The sequence below is a fragment of the Pieris napi genome, chromosome 15, assembly GCF_905475465.1.
Source record: "Pieris napi chromosome 15, ilPieNapi1.2, whole genome shotgun sequence".
Taxonomy (NCBI): Eukaryota; Metazoa; Arthropoda; class Insecta; order Lepidoptera; family Pieridae; genus Pieris; species Pieris napi.
Genome location: NC_062248.1, coordinates 5702197 through 5718411, shown reverse-complemented (window position 1 = coordinate 5718411; position 16215 = coordinate 5702197). Strand labels below are relative to the sequence as shown.

Here is a 16215-nt window from a genome sequence, read left to right as displayed (position 1 = left end):
TGAAGTGGGGCTTATGTGGATGTGATTTAAAGGCAACGACGCGTATCGTATGAAAAGTCATGTTTGAAATATAAAATATTTATTAAACGTATATTTAGATTTTTACACGCTTAGTGAAATAAGTTGTACTTTGTGGACCTCGTCACATTTTTTAATCATTGTTATCTTTTATTCGGGTTACCTGGAAGAGAGCGGTAATTGGTAAAAATGACGTCCGTTTCACTATAATATTTATTTATATTTTAAGTTGTTTTGTGTTCTCCTGTATGCAACATAGTATGCGACTTAGCGACATATCATTGATATGCATAATAAACAGGGTCGCGCATACAACACAGCCAGCATTCACGGGTTTAAGGTCGGAACATGATCCGTCGATGACGACCTTGATGCTCCGATCAATCAGAAACCTAGAAATCCAGTTGCATAATTTATCGGGGACCCTATAGGCTGGAAGCTTCGAGAGCAGTGCCTTGGACTCAATTGCCTCTGCCTACCTAATCTGCTGGAGGCCCTCTAGATATGTCCGGAGCCGGCCGTTAATAATGGTTTCCATTATTTTGGAGAACAAGGAGGTTATAGCTATTGGGCGATAGTTCGACAGATCAGAGCGATTGCCTTTTTTAGGGATCGTATGTATTGAAGCGGCCTTCCAGCACTTAGGGACTATGACGAGCGAGTACCGGTACCGGAAAAAAGCGTGTTAATACCGAAGCCAACTCAGGAGCACAGGTACGCAACACAATAGGGGGCATACCATCAGGCTCGCTCTACTGGAGGAAGATAGTGCTTTGCGGACAGCACGTTGCCAGAATATGATTTCCGGCATCGAAGACAAGCACCGCGAAATATTCGGTGGTGACCTCCCTCGGTCATCCAGAGTCGTATTGGACGCGAAGAGGCAGCGCAAAAGGTCGGCCTTCTGCTTCGTGGTATATTTCTTAGTTTATTTTATCTAAGTTTAGTTTATTGTACACGTGCATATATTAGGTTTTTGTACGTTGTGTGTTATCTGAAAGTGTTTGTATGTGTTTCGTTAGTGGGCCTTTATAAAATTAAGATAAATAAATCCAGCGCGGGTCGGAACCCTTTCGAGCAGAGAATCTATTGCCGTTTGGATGCGCTCGATGAGTCGATCAGTTTCGTCATTTCCACTATGAGACCTATACAGGCATTCGTAGAATCGCGGATATAGAAAGATTCAGCTGGGGAGGATATCTTAGTCTTGGTAATAAAGAGCAAGGCCGGCTTCGCAGTCTCTAATGATGTTGGAGTTGAGGCTCCTAACATTTGTGAAGTCCACGGCGAGTGTGGAAAGGGGTGCCTTTGTTGGTTTGCTCCGTTTGCACCGAGATATGCGACTGAGTTGCCATCTAAAGTTCTATGTTAAGTAAACAGTAAAGTTCTACTAAACGAATACATCAATAGCATGGTTTTTTTTCTCGGTTTTCCGTACTCTCTCTCTCTCAACCTTTTCACTATAGCTCTCTTCCACCTCTCGCTCCATGGGACTGTGCGTGATGTGACGTTCGCTCTATCTCACTCTCTTTCTCGATCTTTCTCACTTGCTTGCTCCCTACTCTCGCTCCATGGCTATTTGCTTCATGCTACATTCGCCCTTCCTCACTCTCTCTCTATCGAAATCAAAGGTCTCAATCGCTCTCTCCCTTTTCTTCGACAAAAACGCTGCACATCTTTGTGACGCTAATAATATTATTATTGCGTTTCATCCATAAAAATTATACCCTCATACGCCTAAAATAGTTTCACTTCAAAAAACAGAAGTTTAAAACATCTCAAGTATGGTTGCGCCTTTCCCCTTCTCCCTAAATGGAGAACTTTTTGCTATAAATTTATGTATAGCACCATCTAGTAGCAACTAGCAAGTAGCGTGTGATTTTGTTTATGGTTAAACACTACAAAAGCTGATTTGTTTTAATGCTATATCTACCGATACTTACCTAGATTTTATGATTTACGTCCGAAATTTGATATTTATAAAATATTATTTACACAACTTTTTTTTCAGTGTCGCCATCCCACTATAGCCAGAATCTTCGGTATATTTATTTTTGTAGGAACATTACTGGAATATTCTTTTAATTATCTTGCTATAAAGCTCGTAAAAATATCACGCAGTGTAAAATAGAGTTATAGGTATATCGGAATTTCATGGCAAATAGTGAAATAAAAATTTGTTGTGGGCAATACTGGGAAAATTGGATTAAACTATCTTGATACTGTTTAATTTTTATATATATCTTTAGTATTAATGAACATGAAGCATATTAGTAATTTAAGTGAAGAATATTGTTATACATCGGGTACTGAAGATAGAAAAATATGTCGTGAAAAATAAATCCTTCGTAAATTACTTTATGTACTAATTTATTATATATCATTTCAATCATTCATATAACTTGATTTTTTTCTTATCTCAGAGATTCTCTTCCTCCGTTGAAATTAATATACTGTCGAAGAATTTGTAACAGTTTCATTACTGTTGGAATATCCTTCCGAACTGTATAGAATCCCTTTACTTCCCAATCAACTGTAAATTGAAACTGTCCAAGTTTACAATCCGCCGTAAAGTAGTACTGGAAACGCCTATAAAGAACTCACAATAAAGTACCGAAGAAAAAATGAAATAAATTAAAACTATCAAAACCACTCAGTCCAACTAAATCCAATACCCAACACGATCTTCCTTCGACTTCTCCATAGATAAAAAATATACACTAGTAATGCAATATGAACTGCTGTCGATTGTCAATCACCATTTAACCTTTTGGGTTTGTCGCTTGATGTCTCAACTCCAAAGTACGCTCGCAGTGGTGTGTCACTCCTGTCATGTATATTGTATACCATCAAAGTCATTAGAAGTTTCCCTCGTCCGCCCTCGACCCCCGCTCTCCTTTTCGTATTTCAAGAAAGTTTAGGTTCAAAGTCTGGGTTCAAATTTCTTAGTACAGATTTTTTGAGTTAAATTAATTCCTTTGTAAAGTTATCTCGTAACAATGTCCAATAGTAAAATGTTTAATGCTCTAAAAATCCTTAAGCACCGTAATGTTAACTTTTTTAACCGTAAGTACAGTATAAAGTTTTTTATATTTGTTTCAAGTTTATAATGCCCATCAAACATTTAACCCTTAATTAGTATTAGTTATTACTTAAAAGGCATGAAGCAAAAAGAGCTAAATACTGCATATTTTTAGGGATCCATGTTCGGTCATTTGCGGCTGCGGCAACCAACAATGTTCACACCAAGTGCAAGTTAGTCAATGGTGTCTATGTAATAACTTTAGACTCGCCAAATGTTAAGGTAAATATAGAACCATACTTCAATCAACTATACTTAATTCATGTATACATTAAGAAAGATAATTCTTGATGTGTGGATGGATAATCCCAATAAAAGTATTTTTTAAAGTTTTTACAATTTAAAACTTGCAATGGGTATTCTATGTAATTCTAATTCCTATAATCAATATATAAATAGGTATTTTTTCTTACATGAGCTAATCAAACCACCAGAATATTAAAATTTCTGGATTTCATTAAAAATATCTAATTATTTGTCATTAAAGGTATGTCATTAAGTTTTATATAGTTTTCTATATCTGTATTTTGTGATCACTACCCTAAATACAAAGAACTTTTGTTAGAGCAACTTCTTAAAGAACAATGATGATGATGATAATAAGCATGTTAAAAAACTATGTGAAGAATCTTGTCTGAGAAGATTTATTATATTTTTTATATTAACTCATGAAAGTATTTCAGGTTAATTCATTAAATGCCGCTGTTATGGATGAGGTAAAAGGAATTATCAATGAAATTGAAAGAAACCCCTCTATTGAGGCAGCTGTATTAATTTCTGGGAAGCCTGGATGTTTTATTGCTGGTGCTGATATCGGTATGATAGAAAGTTGTAAAACGAAGGAAGAAGTTGTCGCATTAGCAAAGAATGGTAAGTAATTTTGTTAAAAAGTTTTTCCAGAAATGATCTAGCGCTAACTGTAACACAAAACAAGTGTTTTGAAAAGTTCCCTTGTCCGTAAAGAGTTAACTTTTATCTTGACCATATCTGATTTTGGTTCCTGGTGAAACTATAATATTATTGTATTAGAGGTATAAAAAATTCTTAGTAAACATGCAAATTTGTCCCTGATATATATTGGTGATATTATTCACTGTCCATATATCTGAACTGAGACTTCTCAGAATAGAATTCCTAAATTTCTCGTATACACAGAAAAGTCTGTCCCTACTAATGTATTTTGTCTCTCATGCTACAACGCCATATATATCTATCTACTTATATCACATTTTTCTATCCACTTTCCTCTGAAAACACACCTGTGATTACACACACACACGCATACCTGTAGAATATGATTAAAATTACCTTTCTTCTTTATCTAAAAATATCTCCACAATTTCTAAATAAGGTGAAACTATTACGGTAAATAAATACCATAATAAGAATAACACACTCGCACCATGTCTAAACATGTAACATCAATAATGCAATGTCTAATTATCATGTTTACATTTAAAATTCGTAAAATTGAATTAAACTACATAATTACAGTAAGAAGAAAATACATTTATTATTCAAATGAATGTATCTAATGAAATTGTTGGACCAAATATTATTTATTCAAATGAGGCTCATTGCATAAAATTATAATTTAACCAGTTTAATCTAATATATAAAATTCTCGTGTCACAATAAACAAATATATCTTTCAAACCCCTAAGTGATAAGGGGTGTCCACCCCAAAAATGTTGTTTTTATTTTTTAGACAATTTTTTTATGATACAAAATACATACAACTCCTAATTTTCACCCCTCTAGATCAACTTCATTTATTATTTGTTAATTAAAATCTTATGACTTGATATTTGAGGTTTTTATAGATAAAAATAGAAAAACCTAGAAAGTTTTTATTCCGAAAAACCGAACAGTCTCTGGGGTAGCATAGCAAAATGTTCCATGTTGGTATGTACTAAAACGATAGGCTAGGCATTAAGGAGAAACGAAGTTTGCGGGGGCAGCTAGTTACATATATTAAGTTCACTCCTATTTGATTGAAAACCTGTACACCTTACTGAGTGCACAATCTTTGCTTGACTTGATAACTTGAAGATGTTACTGTTGTATTTAAGCTATTATTACAATTAGCATTACATTATTTTTTAATTAGGTGGAAAAATTACATCTATTACTATTTTAAGGTCAAGCCATTTTCAAACAAATGGAGACATCAAAAAAACCATACATTGCGGCTATACAAGGCAGCTGTCTTGGTGGTGGATTGGAGACAGCACTGGCATGTCATTACCGAATTGCGGTCAAAGACAGCAAAACAGGCTTTGCATTGCCTGAAGTTATGTTGGGACTGCTACCTGGTGGTGGCGGTACTCAGAGGTAAGACTTGTAATATTTGACATAGTTATTAAGACATTTCTTTTAAATTATTCCCCGAGTATCAATATTGATGTTTAGTGCCTTTTTTCTAATTCTGTTATTTTGACACAATTTTAAAACAATATCTAGCTTGTATTGTGTGATATATATATAGGTATGTATAATTATGCTTTCCATGAAAATTGTGTATAATATTTCTATTATTAATAATAATCTATTATTTTTCAACTTTAAGGCTGCCAAAATTGACTTCCGTACCCACGACTTTGGACCTAGCCTTAACAGGGAAAACAGTGAAAGCTGACAAAGCTAAGAAGTTGGGTATTGTGGACTTATTGGTCTCTCCACTTGGACCTGGTAATAATCATTACTCACATTTATTTTGAGTAGCACTCAATTTTTAAATTACCTACAAAACTTAAGCTTAACTTATTTACAGTAATAATTTAAATAAGATAAACTTTATAAATACCATATCTCTAACTAATTAAATGTTTGACACTGTACAGTTTAATAGAATCTTAGATTTTATAGCAAAATAAAATTTTAAGTGGTCACAATTTTAATGGGGTGGTAGTTGTAATGTGTCTTATCATTATTAGTAATACAATTATAAAATTCAAGTTTATTTTCTATACAAACATAGGATTCTTTTAAATTATACTTGTTGTGTTCTAAATAAAAAAATGGTTCTAAATTTAAAATATTGAGAATGCCCTCTGATTAAATTTTTCGTATTCAGGTCTTGTTGAACCCCAAGAAAACACAATGAAATATTTAGAACAAGTGGCCATTCAGGTAGCAAAAGACATTGCATCTGGCAAAATAAAGACTGAGAGGAAGAAAGGTATGATGGACAAAGTAATGGCTACAGCAATGCAATGGGAATTTGTTAAGAATATGATTTTCAACAAGGCAAAGGAGCAGGTCATGAAAGCATCTAACGGACTCTACCCGGCTCCATTAAAAGTAATCTTTTATTCATATTTAAAATTCGAATTACAAAATAATTTATATATATATGTTAAGAAAAACGTAATAAAAATTATTATTTATGACTAAATAAGTCCAATTACACTGTATTAGCCAAATCTGTTTCTTTTTATTATAGCAAAAATTACAAGCTACAAAAGAGTACTTTAATAATCCTGATTGAGTTTTCAAAAATACAGGATGTAAGACTAACTTGCACTGTTTATCTCTTTTTATCACATTTAAAACAAAATCTTAAAGAAAGGGACAATTTGTATATATGTCACCAAGATCTTTCTTCGAATTATTTCGTTTACACTTTTCACTATCTATGCATGGCATAGATTATAGAAGCAGATATGAATTCAAAGACCGATATGTAATTTTTTGGAAATTATTAGATTCTAGAGGTAGTAAGAATTGGAGTGGACAAAGGACCAGTAGCGGGATTTGAAGCTGAAGCACAAGGATTTGGTGAATTGGCCATGACTCCGCAAAGCAAAGGCTTAATCGGTCTCTTCAGAGGACAGACTGAATGCAAGAAGAATAGATTTGGCAAGCCTAAGACTAGTGTTAAAACCGTAAGTCGTTTCTACAATTATCTTTAATGTTATCTACACTTTCTCTCTAGGTTAACCCGCATATAGACAAAATATGTGGATCAACAATATTTCTTTTAATAATGCCTTTTACTTATTATCTAAATTTTTTCTAATTTTAATATTAATTGTAATAATTCGATTTAATGATTGTAATACGTCATTAGTAATGGTCGGGGTAGGGAGATTTATTAGCTAATTTAATATGAATGTTATATCCGAATATAATATTTAAAGAACTTTATTTCTCATTACAAAAAAGATATTTTTATTTACATGAGAAATGTAATATAATATTCATTCTAATATGTCTATTTAATGCCCTTTTGAATTGATTAAACACGCTAATATTTCGAATTTTAGAGGGTTATTGATTAAATAATTGCACACCCTCATACTCAATGGATTTCTTTAAATAATTTGTCTCGCTCGACGAGTATTGCGAGTAGTGTCAAGTGTATTTGATTTTTTTTAATGATAAGCTACTATGGAGCGAGTTATTCAATATTTTTTTAATTAAGATACAAATGCTATAAACATATAGTTGTTTGATCGTCATAATTTTGGTTTCTTGATAGATTTTATTAGTAGGTGTTAAAAAATTGTATAATAATATCTAGTCTATGATATACCTATTAAGTTTTTTTTTTAATTATGGCTTATTTATGGCATTGCGCATTTGACCCTTCATATATTTATGTGATTAAAAAATCGTAAATAAAGATATTAAATAACACTCGTGTGATTCTATCACAAACTTTCAATCCAAAAAATTAATAATTATCCAGTATAGTAATTAATACAGTTTCATAGGCTACAATAATTTACGCCAACACCAATAAAAATGGTTATTACACTTAGGTTAATAACCCATGACTGTGCTTACTACATGTGAAATGTCAGTTTGTATTGTACATACATTAATTTAATACAATATATCAAACGAAATTTCGTGGAAATTTTTAAATTATTAAACGCAACAAATATTTTCTTTTTATGTTAGAGTCTGTGCGGAAAGAAAACCGACATTAAAATATTTTTTAGTAAATTTATAAGTTATTTTACTCTATAAAGCTTTTTAAGGCTATGTTTTATAGAGATTACTCTTAATAACACTTAATTTTTCTGTTAATTATACCGTACAACTGTTACTTATTTACTACGTCAGTTTATTTATTTAAAAATAAATATTTTAAAATCATATCAAGTCCTGTCAAACTATAATGACGTAAATGTCGATGTACGAAGTGTTGTCGTAACGATAATTTAGAGCTGCTGCACCTCCTGCAAATCCCACCAGCGTTCCCTTACCGCACAGACTGAACTATTAATAACTGATTAATAGATTGGAGTTCTTGGAGCTGGTTTGATGGGCGCTGGCATCGTCCAAGTGTCCATAGACAAAGGCTACAACGTAGTTTTGAAAGATGCCACTACTGCAGGCCTATACAGAGGAATGGGACAAATTCAGACCGGCCTAGCTAATGCTGTTAAGCGTAAACGAATTTCCGCGTAAGTTTTTTTTAGTTTATATTACAAAAAATCATGTGCTTAGAATTAAAATTCTTGTCTATGACTTGATTAATTAAATTTTATATTAGCATTTATAGTTTAATCGTGTAGTAGATTTTTATTAGAAAATTACTTAACATGTAATTACAGTCAAAATAGTTTTACTCAATTAAAGTTAAATATTGTTTAAAGTAAAAATACGTTGTACCCGCTTTCGTATATGATATAACCTTAGTGACGATTGTTATTTACGTCTTGATGCTTTTACATTATATCTTTATCGTATATCATCTTAATTTTCTTCCTGAATTACTCCAATCTACAACTCTCCTACTAAGGAATAAATAAATTACATTCAGTAGGTACATGACTAAAGTAGTAAAAAACAATTCTTTTTAAATAATTTTTCCTATCTATGTTGAATAAATTCCGCATTTTCTGACTTAATAAAGAGATATTGTTATATCAAAAGAAATGTTTTGTTATCAAAGGTATATATTAAAGTTTAGATAATTCATATACAAACGAAAACAGTCTAGTAATACACGTAGAACGTAATCAAACCAAACAAAATTAATTACAATCTTCGATACATACGTATTCCTAAGAATAAATGCGGACTATAAAACAACAAAATAATGTTTAATTATTAATTTCGTTAAGTTACAAACAGTTTACAATATAATGAAATTTCATACTTTATAAGGAACACTTATTATGGTCGTCATGTATACCATGTACGTACATAGTAAAACATTATTGAGTCGAAATTTTTAACAAAGTTTTAGTGCCATGAGGTCCAATCTTGTGACGTATCATGAAAAACCTCTATATATATTATTAGTTATTGATGATTGATATAAATTTACAGCTTACAAAAAGACAAGTACATGTCAAATCTATTACCAACATTGGATTATGCGAAGTTCAAGACAGCGGACTGTGTGATTGAAGCCGTGTTCGAAGATATTAATATCAAGCATAAAGTGATTAAAGAGATTGAAGCGGTGGCTCCCAAGCACTGTATAATCGCTACTAACACCAGTGCAATCCCGATCACGAAGATAGCCGCTGGTAGCAGTCGCCCGGATAAAGTCATTGGTATGTATCTTACATACACATACACATACAAAATATACCAGACACAAATCATTAATGTTCATCAATCAAGTATCGTGTATCACACCTATTTATTTTGAGAAATATTACAGAAATACACAACAAAAATGTGTTTATTGAATATTTTGTTATAGAATGTGATCTAAGTAATCGTATACCCTCATTGACAACATATGTCTTGTTTGACTCAGTTTCGCCAGCACGAAAGACTGATGGCAAGCCTATGGCTAAGCCTTACAGACGTACACTTAAATAAATAGTGAATATATAAATAAGTAGGGATGTCTGCACCAAGAGATTAAGCTAACAGACGGAGCCCTACGGGTAGGATCAAAGGTTCAAGGTGGTGGGATTATCTCAAAGCTACCGGGCAGGCTCACCACGATAATTAAGGGCTTGAAGTAGTCTTCGCCACTTTGAGAGGAAGCGAGAAATTAACGAGACAGAGCAATATTCAAATCTCATTTATTGTTCAAAAACATTATCTTAAATACTAATTACACCTATTCACACATACATGATATTATTCTAGTGAGCTGTTGGTGTATCGCGCATGTTCAGCTGTTAAGATTTGGAACACACGTGATCCATGTCAGCAGTTGGTTGATGTTCAGATGATGAAATCTGAACTGCGTGTGTAATACAAATATTTATGTTCAAAGGTATGCATTACTTCTCCCCGGTGGACCGTATGCAATTACTCGAAATTATCCGCCACCCGGGCACAAGTGATGATACAGCGGCCGCCGCAGTCGATATAGGTCTGAAACAGGGCAAAGTGGTCATTACTGTGGGAGATGGACCAGGATTCTATACTACTCGGATATTGTCTACTATGCTGAGTGAGGCTGTCAGGTTAGTATGGGGCAATTGGACTTTCTTCCCCAGACGTACAATTATTATGAGTTCATAATATTTGGATACATAGTATAGCCATCAAAAATAATAACAAAATATTAATCGATGTATTATGGTATATTAAAACTGATACTTGCTAAAAAAAGTCTTAATTCTCACTTTGTTAACAACGAGTACCAATTCTTAAAAAGCCGGCAACGTATTAGCGCTCTTTCTGGCTGTGAGAGTGTCTATGGGCGGTGACGGTATCCTTTTTTCATCAGATGATCCTCCTGTGCTAACTAAATAGTTGAGGGACGCTTTCGCATATTATTTGTATAATCGAAGTTATATGCAATTACTAGTTGGTTATATTTAATTTAATAATTTATTTTATATTCGCTGTAAGTGAAATTAACTAATTATTTATTGTATTTATACAGCAAAATTATTATTTAACAATTATTTCTAATATGACTTCATCATTTCCGTTTCCTTTATTTTAACATCGCTTCGGTTAAATATTAATCAAAAGGAGCCGCAATTTATGTTGTTAGGCCAAAATTATACATATATACCCCGAACTTTGCTCACCGCAAACTTAAGGTGAAATTCGATTTGACTTTATAATCTGTCTGGGCTAACAATTTACGGAATGCATTCTAAACAAAATCTGAGGCAAATTTGAACAACGTATTCATGATGATGATGATATTAATTTATCCCTAATGGGAAAGGCTAAGGACTTTAGTCCATACAGCCAGGTCTTGTTCTTGGTAATATTAGCAGAATTTTGGTAGTTTTAAAGGCCGAAGCCACGTCTTACGTAGTTAGGGGTCCATCTTGGAAATCCCAACGTATTCACATCGTACTGACGCCGCTTTACCTTTTTTAATAATGTATTACATGACCATGGATACAAGTCCTTAAGCCGGTCCAAAATCAGCCGTAATTCAATTTAGGATAAAATCTTTTTGATCCACCTTTTACGTTTTTTAAATTATTTTTAGGTTATTGCAAGAGGGTGTAGACCCAAAGGATCTAGACAAGAGAACAAAGGAGTTTGGCTTCCCCGTGGGTGCTGCTACACTAGCTGACGAAGTCGGTATTGATGTTGGCGCGCATATCGCTGCTGACTTGGCTAAGGTAATCTTTATTTTTATATGAGGTTTTACACACACCCTCACACATTCCCTACTTACAAATTATTAGTACTTTATCTTTATAGCTGTAAACGCAGCATAATAATAACAGTGTAATTAAATATTTCATATTTGCTAAAATGCACCTTTGATAATATAATAAATACAATACTAAAAAAATGTGCCAGAAAGTAGAGATTCATTGCAGTAACAAGTCTATCTAAACTCTCTAGTGTTATTACAAATTCTGTGCTTATTAGACAAATTTTGAATGACTCGAGTAATGGAGATCTACTATTCTATATTTAATAAAAAGACAACGCTACAACCCTTGGTCTTGGCCTGAGATATTTGTATCGGGTTTTTTAACAGACATAAAGGGTGATTTTGTGCCTGACAATACATTTTGTGTCTAAAGCATGCCGATTTTCTCATGATCCCTTCCGGTACGTGCCGAAGTTAGAGTTGCACATAGAACAGAATTCATCGGTGAACTGCCATGATTTTAACGCTCAAGGCTCAATCCTTTGCCAATGAGTAGGGATATCTACCGATACAAATATTCCATAATAAACATATTTTTTTTTGTTTTTGAAGTGAAACTTCTTTATCGGCGTTGGAAAAAAAATTACCGTCACATTTTTCCGTTACTCGCCATCTTTTTCTTGTCCCTACGACGGTTGATTCGAAGCCATTAATAATAAAAATATATAAAAACGAAAACAATGATAGTAATAATTCTATTTCAATTAATGAAATTCTGTAATAATCTTAGTATTAATAAGGTAAAATGAAATAATTGTATTATTTGTATTCATGGCTAATGATAATAAAAGCTAAAGCTCATTTAACTTTATTTAACCAATTTCTGTAAAGTTGCATATAATAGATCATTTTTCGATAATAAGGTCATAAAGAAGTTTTACTTCTTACGTGTGTACTAGTACACGCACACATTTTTTTTAATCAAGGCTCATTCTATATATATTAAGATAATTTTAATATTTTATAAAAATGCAGGCATTCGGTGATAGGATCAGCGGTGGAGACCTAAACATTATGCAGGACTTGGTCAAATCCGGATTTATGGGCAGGAAGTCCGGCAAAGGCTTCTACGTATACGAGAAAGGTACCAAGAACAAGGATGTAAATATGGATGCAATTCAAATGCTTAAAGACAAGTACTCTTTGGAACCAAGAGGGGCTTCAACCCCCGAAGATCATCAGTTAAGAATGGTTTCTAGGTAAGCATTCAAATTTTAGTTGCTTAAATGTACACGTAAGTAATTTTAATTCTTGTCAACTCTCAAGTCACAATCCCATATTGAGCGCTGTCAAATGTCAACAGAACATACAGAATTTTTTTGTTGACAGCTCTTGAAATACATCAACAACAATATTTGCGTATTGTTGAACTGGCAGTAAATGTAAAATAAGAAGATATTTATTTTTTGACGTTCATAAGTGTATATTGTGTTACCTATATGAATTAATGATTTTGATTTTTTTTGTTAGATTTAAGTTTGATTATCAGTCTAGTATATAGGCCATTATTGTCCATACGATGGATTATTTGGACCACTATGGATTTATGTGACAGACACTCATGTGTTTGCGCATCTCTCATGTTAAGAATTCTGGTTTATTGACTAAAATTCTCTCTAGACTCAGTTAATTAAAAAGTTAAGTGGTTAATACGATCAAATGCCAATTCTTCTAAAGCTTCTCTTTTGTTTCTCCAATCTAGAAACTAGAGCCCAAAAACTTTTTATATATTGTATAGAAAGGACAGTTTTACAAATCCAAATTTAATTGCTTAGTAAGTCATCAAATTAATAGTAATTTCTGTATAAAAAAATTACCTTTGTTACCCAATATTAACAAACAAATTTTAATAAAAGAGATTATGTTTAAAAAATTATATACTAGGTACCTATATTACGCGAATAAGTACAATATTAAGATTTTTATTTGCTAAAAAATTGTATTTACATTTCCTTTTCTTCTCTTTTTTAGTATTGTAATGTATATTTTCAATATTTTTTGTCATTTTTATGTTCACTGTAATTGTCAGATACATATTTTTGAAATAAATAATAATATTTAAGTTTTAATCTGGAATAAGTATTATTTTAAGGCATATTCTAAACACATATTTATTTCTTTCGTAATACTAAATCTAGTCTCAAGATCTGTCAAACAACTATTATTTATCTTTGTCATTTGACATTATGACAGCGCTATATACAATATATGTTTTGGAATAGTATTCAATAAATCTTAAATTTATTTTGAACAACTAACAAAATTCCTTGTTTTCGTTTTCCTCCTTAACTTGTTTTTTTTTTAGATTCGTCAACGAAGCGGTGCTCTCTCTAGAAGAGACAATCCTACACAGTCCATTAGAAGGTGATATTGGTGCTGTTTTCGGTCTTGGCTTCCCGCCGTTCACCGGTGGACCTTTCAGGTAATTTTATTTTACAATACAATATAGATAGTCTGTGGAGAAAGAGAACCGACGTGGCTATTGTATGGACTAATAAATTATTTTTTTGCTATGTACCAAAATGATATACATATGTACTTTAATTTTTTTTCATATTATGTATCAAGATGATTACTGTCGAGCTATGACATAACTTATCATTATAACAAAAAAAGGTTATTTAACACTGCTGTTATCTTAAGCAACGGTATCCTGCCGCACAGACCCTAAACATTTTTGAACCTCTCAGGCTCACTAATTTATAAAGTATTTTGACACATCCCTACTTCCCACCAAATACACTAAGTTTGACATAAGCAAAGTTTAATTCTATTAATTTCAATATCAGTGGGGAAGTACTAGTAATATATTTTACTAATTAGAAAATTATTTTTTTAGTTTATAAGCAATCATTTAGTGTAATTTAGTTAAATGTATATATATCAGCTACTTTAATAAAATTTTAAAAAGCTACTTGAAGTGTATTGCTTTGAATTCTTAATCCATATGTACAAAAAGACAATCTGTAATCTTGTAACAATTTGTACATATCTTACTTATATATAAGGTAATATGAATAATGGAGTGGTCTTTTTCATAGATGGGTGGACCAATTTGGAGCTGATAAATTAGTGAAGAAGATGGAAGAATACCAAGGCTTATATGGAGCTCCTTTTAAACCAGCGCAGACCCTTGTTGATATGGCCAAAGACAGTAGTAAGAAGTTCTACAAAAATTAAAATAGTCATATATACCTTCCAGTGAAATGCAAGTTGAAATTGGTAATATTGCAATATCCAGACTAAAAGAGATTTATAAAACATTGTCTAAGATATTGGATGATTGTTAAGGTTATTATCGTTTTATATATTGTGTATTTTTGAAAGATTTTTTAAGTATGCTTAAGTAAAAGTTAAGTTATGATCAAGAAAATAAACTCTATTTATTAAAATGATATTTTATTTACAAATAAAAAGTAAGCCTGCTATACTTTAACCGTTTTAGTACTAAGAAATTTTTGCAAGAATGCACGAAAATTCCTGGACCTACATATTTTGATTTCTATAAAGGAAACAACACTGTCAAATAAAACACTCTCATTTAAACGAATATCAATAATTTTTAATACCTTTTTGTATTACAAAAAAAAATGTGAATGAGAAAAATTCAACATAACATAAAATATATTAACTTAACCTTTTAATATAATATAGCCTCTATAATCTGCGTTTAAGGATTATATATATAGTCTTTAATCTATACCTGTTTGAGATTTATCTATGGCAGACGTTATATATATCAATTGTCAGTGCAAGTAAGTCACAAAATATGTATTCAAAAGTACAGGGGGTCTAGCCATATTGGTGTCGAAAAGTATTCTACATACACTACCGCTTTTGCGTAATTGTACTGTCGAAAACGCTTCGTTCGTAGCCAAGAGGCATGTCGATACATTACCGCAAAGTCGACAGCGTAGATGCGAGCTGCTGTTCGTAGCACCTTATTCCGTCATATTGTCTCTGGATTTAATGTATTCCTAATGTCACTTTTATAAACAAATAGAAGTTAAAACTTTACAATATTTTTGTAAATTTGCAATTGGAAGCTGCAAAAGGGACATTAGAATGTCAGCAAGGATGGAACAATTTTCGATTTAAGTGGAATTTACGGAAGGTGCAAAGTGAATATATGAATTTTAATTGCATGTTTAAATTAATTATGTTTTGCTTCATGTTTTCTCAGAAATTTAAGGCTACAAATAAATACAATATTTTGAAATTGCAAAATCGCGATATATAATAATAATTAGTAGTACTCATACTTTAATATTTTTAGGATTTGACCTCACAACTAATCTGCAAAATGAAGAAGCAACATATTTTGTTACCGCTTAGAAGAAACAATAGAAATAGTACTTTGGATTGATAAATAAAGAGTGAAAATAAGGTTGACTAGAAGTTGATAAAGTCCAAGGAATTAAAAAACAATAGAAAAAAAACGTAGACTAGTGTGAATACTGAAATAAGAAATTAGAGTTTGATTTAAGCTTTAATTAGGTTTGGTGTTTGTGCTTGAACATTTTTAATGTCAATTTGAAAGCAGATTTTTATATAA

At 32.1% G+C, this 16215-nt stretch overlaps 1 protein-coding gene across 1 annotated transcript; it reads left to right on the top strand.

Moving 5' to 3' along the window:
• The first annotated feature begins 2880 nt into the window (after window positions 1-2880).
• Window positions 2881-15052, top strand: LOC125056541 (trifunctional enzyme subunit alpha, mitochondrial). The gene is made up of 14 exons (XM_047659682.1): window positions 2881-3084; window positions 3216-3322; window positions 3784-3970; window positions 5242-5434; window positions 5670-5791; window positions 6177-6403; window positions 6808-6987; window positions 8351-8517; window positions 9389-9618; window positions 10299-10491; window positions 11484-11619; window positions 12636-12859; window positions 13966-14082; window positions 14702-15052. Exons 1-14 carry the CDS (start codon window positions 3018-3020, stop codon window positions 14838-14840), a joined length of 2289 nt encoding a protein of 762 aa, XP_047515638.1. The 5' UTR covers window positions 2881-3017; the 3' UTR covers window positions 14841-15052.
• The last annotated feature ends 1163 nt before the right edge of the window (window positions 15053-16215 follow it).

Coding starts and splice junctions, on each gene's coding strand:
- LOC125056541 (XM_047659682.1), top strand. CDS start 3,018: ATGTCCAATAGTAAAATGTTTAATGCTCTAAAAATCCTTAAGCACCGT. Junction 9,619..10,298: donor TCGCCCGGATAAAGTCATTG/GTATGTATCTTA, acceptor TTATGTTCAAAG/GTATGCATTACTTCTCCCCG. Junction 14,083..14,701: donor TTCACCGGTGGACCTTTCAG/GTAATTTTATTT, acceptor TCTTTTTCATAG/ATGGGTGGACCAATTTGGAG.